Raw genomic sequence first — 9,856 nt, 5'->3', positions numbered from 1 at the left:
ACACAATTAGGGTACACACACAGAATTAATATATTGATAGGTTTTTTCCCGCTTAAATCATTGCTCATTACCTAGATATGATTGATAGCGAATCGCTCCACATCCTATTAACTCAAACTGAAATTAGAGCTGTGAATAACCAGGGACCATGATTTCTGATAAACAAAACAAGCAGCACACCAATGGTCCACAAAGTATTAAAATGCCATCATTTAATTTAGAAGACATTTCATGTGTATAAAGCAATGTATACAGATCAATGAAGGACTTACAACCATCTCGCTAAATTCATAATGTAAATTTGGGCTCGCACAGGACAGAAATCATTTATTCTCATATCCATAATGATAGATACTTCTTCGATTTAGAGCATACTGTACATCATTTTTATTTGTGATTTACATGAAATGATTTAATCCAACTGAAATGTAGTACATTGATTTTTAATTCTATATCATTCCACTCATCACATATGACAATGTATCGACAGCTCTGCGAGTGGATTGTCCTAATATCAGCTGTTAGATTGCACCTGTACAGACGCCTGTCTATAACACCTGGCTTGTATTGGTCCCCTGAGCAGGACCTATAGACGAGTATGCTGGTTAAGTGAAACGGATTTATCCTGACAACAAGCTACAAAACAATTTGTTAAGCCATGCAGGTTCACAATCACAGAGATTGTTGTATGACAACAGAAACACAAACAGAATTCACCTGGTTTGAGAAACTTTTAATGGAAAATTTGATTTGTAGCTTTGGAACTTGTAAGAATTCTGCTTTTAAAGTCTGCATAAATTAATGATAATGAAAAAATAAGGTATGTGAGCAATTAACAAAATAGTAAAAGAAACCAACAGATACAGAAAGATTTTTATTTGAAACTTATATTTGAAACAATGACACATTCTTTTACTTGTGAAATTGAAAAAATGTACTACAGGTTAAAGACATGAATTTCATGAGTTGAGAAAAAATGTAATTGCTTCATAAATAATAGAATTGATACCAAGTGACATTTCAAATGTTTCATCTACAAAACAAATATTTTATTGAAACTATATCTAAACATAAATTAAACAGTTCCAAGGAATGAACCCTCCTGTATAATAATCATATATCTTATTTTCTTCCAACGACAAGGTTAATTAAATATGCAAAAAAAGAAACAAATTTAATACAAGCTAGCCACACGTAAGAAAAATAGATTCATCATACTCCCCAGTTTAACAATATATTAAATACATTTATCTCTGTTGGACTTTCACTTCTGTAACATATACTCCTCTCAGTACATAGACAACATCTGGAAACATTTATACAATAATAACAGGATCACCTGGTATTTCACAGACATACATGAATGAACACATGATAAACAGCCATTATGAACTGAGAAGTTCGGTTGTGCCGGTTACGACACGAATACACAACAAATTATCACTGACAATGCATGAGCAGCGGTTGGGTAGCTTGACATTGTTCCTTTGATACACTTGACAGTGAAAACAAGATGACCGGTAATGACTGATGATGGATGGCGGTCATCTGTCCACAACTAATGATCGTGTGGCTAAACACACATTAAGCTGCGAGTTTGTGAGTTGGCGACGTTCTGTGATGAGGATGAAGAGTAAGATCAGGGCATGTGTCAGTGCTGTTGGATGGTCTCCCAAAGGCAGTTAGCTAGAGCATTGGATGACTCCAGGGCACTCATTGCTGTGTAGTTGATGTGGCGCTCGTGCTTCTTGATTAAACTGCAAGTAATTACATGAAATTTGTTATTAATATACAAAACTACATAAAGGAAAATGATGGAAATATTATATGATTTTTTTTTACTTTCATATCATTACATTTTTTTAATTTGAAGTCAAATTTGGCATATTATTATGTAAAAGAACTGTTCTTTGATGATGAAAACAGTTTTCTTTCATTTCAGAAGTCGGGTATTTTTTTTCACAATTTCAATGTGTTCAGATAATTATATAACTTCAAGATATTTTTCTTTTTATCATTACATTTCATATATGTATATTGCAGTCAGGTCAGCCAGTGTAAAGTAAATTGCGCTAATTGCAGTTTCTGTATATTGTTTTCTATGTTAAATACTGTGCTAATTCATTTTCACGCTAAACCTTTCTAAGTTCAGTAATGCCGTAAAATTGGGAATGTGCCAAAATCAAGATACTTTATGTAAGAACCTGTTCAAAATATCCACCTGCCAATATTTTAGCAGTATATGCGAGCAATATTATGATATATGCTGTGTGGATTGTGGTGTTTTTAAAAGTCAATTGATGCAATTTGACAACAGATGAAGGGAAAAATTATAACAAGTGAGCCAATCAGATTGAAGATAACATATGCTTTATAGAAGCTGCATACCAACAAGTGAGGGCGAGCAATATCGAAAATGTCATTCAGAAATTTAACATCAACTGGTTTATACCATTTCAGAAGAATATAAATTGATGCCCTTTTGTCTTGACAGAGATATCTTCCCATCAATTAAATAAAACAGGCCTAGGTGGTGGCAAAGACTGTTACCATCCTATGTGAACACCGTCAAGTCATTGGTTAACGGTTCAATACTCCATTTAGCTGATTGATGCACAAAGTACTTGCTACACACACCTGGGCTGTTCCTAACATCTCAAAACACACTGCTGTACTAGACTACTAGGTTATACTCGTTTTAAACACTAAAGACCTGTAGGACTTGTCCACTATATGTTTATCACACTATCTGCACGCCTTCATGGGCGCACCAATATTGCTACATGTACTTTGAAATATTTTCCCGTCTTCAATGAAGACAGGGTTATGTTGATCGGTTTCTATTTATAGAGTGGCGTCATTGAAACGAGGATTTTTCACCGAGTTGACCCACGGGTAATAAAAGTAGCGCAGTGTAGAGCAATCAACTGTGGGAAATTGACGATGACCTCGACCACACTCATGATGAAATCTCTCAAACATGTTTCTTTTTTCATATATTTTGAAATCTACCAGGTATAGAACTTTGTTGCATTATGCAATGGTATGAATATGATCTAAATTTGCAGAGGGGTTCATGATATGTTCTTTTCGCAAGCTTTGCACAGAGAATTACATATATATAACCTCACCCTCAATTCATTCACTAAGTTATTAGTATAAATATATCTCCTACAGTACAGTTCACTCCTATCAATCAATGAAAATGTGTTGACTATCTTCTAATGGTGCATTATCATTGAGACCAGGATACTGACCTCCTTCCCAGGGAAGAATATCGGGCTAGATTCCTGAGTACTAAAGCTGCTGTAAGTCTTATATGTTTGGTAACTGGGCCTTCTCTTTGTTCCTACAAATAAACACAGAAATAACAAAATGTTCCATCATACAATATCTTTAAACAATAGTAATACTGAAGAGTTAATATCAACATTAATATTTCAATTGTTCAGATGTACAATAACCCGTAATGAGCAGTATTCCAATTTTTACAAAAAAAACAACATAAATTTACTTACATTAGAAAGAATCAATTGTACCAAAACAGATACTATGTGAAAAGGTAAAATGACATCCAAGTGAAAATTTTTGATCGATAAAAAAGAGTTTATGAGAATAACTTTGGAAACTACTTGAATGGACGACATCACTGACACACAAGAAAACATTATAAACCCTTTTTCCATCAAACCAGTCATTTAATATTTAGTCACCAGAAACTGAAAATTTCACGAATTATCTTGTCTGAATATGAAAGTCTAGTTTAAAGAAATTATCGTTGAAAACCATCAAATCTTTCTTTACAAGTCTGTTTATTTTCATATTTAATACATTTTTAATCTTTAGTTGTGGAAGACCCTGTTTACTCACCACAAATGCAGGATAGGGCGGTTTAGGTGTGAAGCGGCGTATGGCCTGCCAGGCGGCATCCCCTGGGTAGACCAAAGCCGGTACAGTGTGAGGTTTTGTACTGGTGGTGCCTGTATTTTTGGCCTGATGTCGGCGTAACTTAGCTGCCTTTAATGCTAACTCAGAGCAGTGATGATCCTGTAAACACATTGTTTTTCATTAATTTTCCGGAACATTCTTCAGTTACATTACCAAGCATTATACATAAGCATTGCCACATAATTGGTATATATGTTCGCTATTCTCAAAAGCACTTGTTTTTTTGTTTGTTTTTTTCTTTTCAAGTAATATACAAAATAGTATTTGAAATTATTGTTTTTTTAACCTGACCAGTTAACATTTGCAAATCCAGCCCTCCCTAAACTGGCAAAATGTTCCTGTCTCGTGCATGCCTTGCTTGTAGCAGTTCCACTCTATAGGAAAAATACATAATTGACCATTTGCCATGTTGGGTGCAATATTCAGGAACCTACATTTTTCATTTTTGATTTATGGATGGTATTATTTCCTATATAGGTATACATCATTTACCTGTATGTGTGTGTACAGTGACCATCGCTTCCTCTGGAGTCTTTCACAACCTTCCCACAGGCACACTCCTTCCACATCTCTCACAAGATGGGTGGAGCACACATGAGCAAACACACTCCGTGAGTTCTCAAAACATCTACAAAATACCAAGGTGTCATTACAACCTGTAATTTTTTTTACTCAAGTTTGTTTAATGTCTATCCATATCAAAATAACGGAATTTGATGAGATTTCTTTTGAAGCATTTAGTTATTAGCTTCTTTACTTGTATTTGCAAACCATAAAATTGCGATATGTTTTTTTTTTATTGAGAATAAATTTGTGTTAAGAAATTCTTCTTTCAGAAATTTCACTTCTTACTTTGGTCTTCGGACTACTAAATGCTTGTTAATAACAGGAATGAAATGTAAATGTAGCTTTTGGCACCAACTTACCTTTTACAGTTGGCCCATTCACAAACAAACTCTGGACTGGGTGGGCTAGTGTTGGCGGTGGATGAAGTGGATGACCCTCGTGAATCAGCACTACCAGATGTGTTTCGGTTCCGTTTCTTGGGCCGTTTTTCACCTGACTTTGAGCGGGAGGTATGACTGGATTTTTTGGCGCCTGTGGTTGGCGTGGATGAGGTGAGGATGGGGGTTGCAGCACTTTTGATAGAGGTGGTGGTGGAGGCAGCTACTGCCAAGTGTATGCCCTGAATGGTAGTGTTCATGGAATGTTTGTCTGTGGAGGAGTCTGTGAGTGACGAGGCAACACTATCACAACTGAGTTCACTGTCGCGGGAAGCCTCCGGTGTGGGTACATGCCGCGAGTTGCACACATCCGTCACCTGCATTGACGATGTCCGAGACTTGTCATCCTCATACACTACAAATTGCCCACCACCCAAGTCCAAATGACCGCTGGGACGACTGTAAACAATGTTGTTACCACTCGTCTCCACTTTCACACCGCTCGAGGTCATTTTGAACATATTGTCATTGGAAATATTTCCCATGTTAATATCCATGATAGTTGGGAAGGGCAGTCTGGCTAAGGCAGGCTGGCCTACAAGAGGCTGTCCTAACAACGGCTGGCCCATAATGGACTGACCTAAGATTGGCTGTCCTATTGGCATGTCCCCTATACTAATGGGCATCACCTGTATGCTTTGTACGATACTACCCACAGTCATGGTATTAGCACAGGGAATATCATCCATACCATCCTGGGGTTTCAGATCACATGAGGCCACAGCAGCCTCCACAATGTCTATTTTGCTATCCTGGCCGTTCTGTGGTAGTACAGGTAAACTGTCGGTTGAATCCTCATTCATGGGAAGTTCTGGCTGAGAACAACTGTCTGGCTCCAGAATTAAAACTGAATTAGTGTCTGAATTTTGAACTGGACATTGATCAGCAGCAGTCTGTTCCATTGGTACCTCTGCTACTTCCTCTGGTGTCTGTGATGGACCAGACTGACCTGACTGGCCTAATGGTTTCAAACACATTTCATTTTCGATAATAACTTCATCAGGATCCCCTGTTGATTCACGTGGAGCACTGTTTTCCTCAGTGTCCATTGTCTGCCCTTCCTGTGTCATGTTAAAACACGACGCCTGTTCACCCACATTGTTGTACCCATCCTCATCCTCCTCACTGGCCTCTTCTAGAATGCTCTTTATAGCCAGGACTTGCTCAGAGTCCTCATCTTCAGTCGAGTTTGGTACAGTTGTTGTTGGTAGATTTTCTACATCCGTAACTTTGCCATTTATTTCGAGACAGCCCTGCGAGTTAATAACCACATGGTCCCCCTCACCAGTATGAATCACAACATGTTTCACTTCCTCACTGTCGGAAGACTTTTCTACACGCCCATTCTCCTGTCCAATGCCCATTAACCCATCGTTGCTAAGCTCATAATCAATACCATTGCTGTGTCCTTCATAAGGGTCCATCTCACCATTAGTGACATGATTTACCATAATGCCGTTCATTTTTGGCATGACTTTTTCACTAAGCTTGCTTATGCACTCCTTTAGCTCAACAGAGCTCTGAATATCCTCCTTGATGCTAGAGCAACTGTCTTCGGAATCCATACCATTAGTAAGAATAGGTTCTGGAGTTGGAGATGGGATGATTTCCTCTTGATACTCTGGTATACCATTCACAGCCGACACTTCCTCCACAAGTTTGTCCTTTACCACCCCTTCCTCTTTGTGAGGAAGGTCTGTCAGATTACTGTCCTCACTTTGAGGGTTTGCAAGGACGCCACTGTCGCCCTTAAGTAGAGATCCTTCACCTCCATTTTCCAAGATCTGTTCAGTATTGTCATCCATATTATCATATTTCTCGATGGCTCCTTCATCACAGAGGAAGTTATTGTCCACTCCCTCCCCCACACAATCGTCAATGCTGTTTGTCTCCATGTCATTGTAGCTTGCCTCTAGGTTTAAAGCTGCCCTAGCTGTTTCCGACATGTCTGACACACTCTCCAACTGTGACACATTATCGTCTTCACTCGTACAGTCTTTAGCGATAGATGGGATTGTAGTGGTCCTGTCTATGTTCCCCTCTGTTGCGTGATTGTTGTTAGCGTTGTTTATGTCGGACGACATGCTATCCTCAGAATCTCCAATATCACCATTCAGTTTCTCAGTCTGTAAAATGTTTGAGAAATTGTTCTGTGGTTCTTGTAGCACATTGTGGTTTTGATGAAATAAAGTTTGTTCATGAATTTGATTTTCCACATTAGCCATGGCAGATTCTGAACCAGCAGGTAAAACCATGGAAGAGATCGGGTTACCACCACTGGAAGTTAATGTAGGTGGGTTCACAATTTGGTCCTCACTTCGGACACTGGAGATGACCTGACCAGTGTCACTTAGCATGCTATTCCTTCCTTGACCTGTGTCCAGCACCTGGTTACTGGTACTGGACAATGGACTGGTGTTGACAGTAGCATTAGGGACTAGCAAGGTGCCAGATTCCAAATGGGCATTTTGAATGGACGGTTGAGGGGTTGTGGTTTTCTGCATGTTTTTGATGCGATCGAGACATTTGTTTTCCACACGCTCTATCATGGCCTCCTGTCCCACAGTGACCACGTCCTTGGCACACTCCACCTCGCCACACACCTCTAGGTCTCTATCCACTGGATGGGGAGATTCTGGGCTTGGGGAGGATGGAGCTTGGCCAAGGGTTGCTGTGACCATAGGTTTTGGTGAGAAATTCTTTGGTGAGGATGATCGAGATGAGTTTGTACTTGATGATTTTGTGCAACTTGGGCTACTGCCACTCTTCTTTTTCTTTGCTGCACGATCAGACTTCACTGGCCGTGATTGATGGGAGGTGACCACCTGTTGTGAGGTAGGGTTACTGATCCCCATCTGACTAGATTGGACAACACACATGGTTCCCGAGGAAGGTGACGACTGAGACTGGTACGACTGTGGACTGTCCAATGCCACACTGACCTGTACTTGGGCCTGTATCTGGCTGAGCTGGTCGAACTGTGGCAGAACAGCAGAGGTGCCTTGACTACTCACCATGTAGGGATGCTGCAACTGTTCCTGGATAACCGTGCTTTGCTGGGTAGTAAAGGTCAGTAGCTGCATTGGGTTATTAGGGTCCATCTTGGGACAAATGGGCACTGGCCCAGACTGGTTGTGTCGTAGTTTTTTAGCCAATAATGTTTTTATCATGCGTGTTTCTGTAGACTTTTGTTGTGGTTCCTGCACAAATACAGGGAAGTTGCTTTGTTGTGAGGGGTCTGACTGACAGACCTGTTGAATGACAAGCACAGGAAGATTCTGTCCTCCAGTAGCCATTGCTTGCTGTGGTTGAAATTGCTGTTGTGGAACCGACACATTGCGAGACTGAATAACCTGGGCATTGCCCACTGACATCATGGTGGATGAAGATGACATAACTGGGGTAGATGCATGATTACTAGTGACGGTTATTGAAGGTGACTGATGAGTAGAGGGAGCCGGTTGGATCTGTTTCAGCTGTTGAGTTGGCCGGTTTGGCGTTCTCTGCTGTACAGGAGTCATGGCTTGTTGATGAGCTTGTATTTTGGATGATAACAACATGGATGTGGACGATGATATTGCACTGTTCTTTGCTGCTGTTGGTGCACCACCTACAGGAAGAAGGGATGGAGAGGCTTGTAAAGGAGATAACCGGGGAGGTTCCATGAGACGCTGTCTCAGAGTCGGAGTTTGAGTTAGGTCAACAGTTGCGTATGGATTAGATGCTGTCGAAGGAAAGGCTGATGGGTGCACAACACTACTACGAGGTTTAACTGAAAGCAAAATAGATACAACACAGAACTAAAAAAATACTCAAATAATTAGCAAAACCACAAGATGAAAATGCATGCAAAGCTTTCTTAATACAACATCAAACATAGCTATATGTTCAGGTGCAGCAGACATTTAAATATGGCCCTGTTTCTGCTCTATGATCACTTGTGCTAAGAGCTAAATTTCTTCCCTTTCGTAATGTTTTACTCAAAGGTTAGAGAAAAGTGTATTAACTTCTGATACTCTAATCGTTAAGGACTTTTGTTACACAACAAATGAATGTTTCTACCATGACTAACGTGATATGTACACTGTCACCTTCATCAGACAAATGACCAGGGCAGCATGTGTATCTGGCATAGGGTGTTTAACAAAAATCCTTACATAAACCATACTTTCCAATCTTGAAATATTCTCATACTCTGGTTTTTGGTATAACTTTAATTTCTTCTAAACCATCATGTTTGATGTATAATCAAAGCATTAATCAATTCTCTTACCATGATTATTTTTTATTCACTCCTTAGTTCATGTTGCAGTACAATGTCTCGCACTCTATAGTTTAAGTATTGATTGAAGATATGTTTTCTAAATTTTATAAATAAATTTGAAAATATTTTGAAGGAGTTAGTGCCAATTCTCAATGTTCGATTGAATTTGAAGCTTTTCAACTAAAAAGGGATCAAATGATTCCAAATTGATTTTTTAACCTGTTTTAAGCAGTACAATTAACTAATTTAAAATGGTTAAATTTAGTTACTAACCTAAACTTTTGGAGAAACAAAGATGACACAAAAAGTCCAAAAAGTTCACAAAAAGCCAAATGTCATAAAAAATGTGGTGGAATGAATGATTCATAAGTGGAAGTGCATTGTTTATTGAAGACATTTAAAAAATTTAAGTAAATTAGTAAATGAGCCTTTTTAAGTTGTTTTTGTCCTCTTCAAAATTAAGCATAATTTCATATTTTTCACCCAAAAATTAGATCAATGAATTCTAATGTCTTTTTGTCTTGATTTGAGTAATTCATATGATCGACCTACATACGGTACATAATTTGGATGTTACAGTACTACTTACTATAGGGTTTGCTCTCAGAAATGATGCTGAATGTGATGCTTCACAACAACT

General features: G+C 38.8%; 1 protein-coding gene across 2 annotated transcripts in view; it reads right to left on the bottom strand.

Moving 5' to 3' along the window:
• Positions 1–712: 712 nt before the first annotated feature.
• Positions 713–9,856, bottom strand: part of LOC117327739 (AT-rich interactive domain-containing protein 2-like) — a 47,709-nt gene continuing 38,565 nt past the window's right edge. The window contains exons 17-21 of one of the 2 annotated variants that reach the window (XM_033884864.1): positions 4,875–8,724; positions 4,441–4,576; positions 3,871–4,047; positions 3,258–3,349; positions 713–1,757 (exon numbers count right to left, since the gene is read on the bottom strand). In XM_033884864.1, coding sequence (XP_033740755.1) covers positions 1,652–1,757; positions 3,258–3,349; positions 3,871–4,047; positions 4,441–4,576; positions 4,875–8,724 — 4,361 coding nt within the window. In that variant the 3' untranslated portion in view covers positions 713–1,651. The remainder of the gene's footprint in view (positions 1,758–3,257; positions 3,350–3,870; positions 4,048–4,440; positions 4,577–4,874; positions 8,725–9,856) is intronic. The other variant, XM_033884865.1, reaches the window with a different exon arrangement.

The sequence above is a fragment of the Pecten maximus genome, chromosome 5, assembly GCF_902652985.1.
Source record: "Pecten maximus chromosome 5, xPecMax1.1, whole genome shotgun sequence".
In the NCBI taxonomy this organism is placed as follows: Eukaryota; Metazoa; Mollusca; class Bivalvia; order Pectinida; family Pectinidae; genus Pecten; species Pecten maximus.
This window is presented reverse-complemented; position numbering and strand designations above follow the sequence as displayed.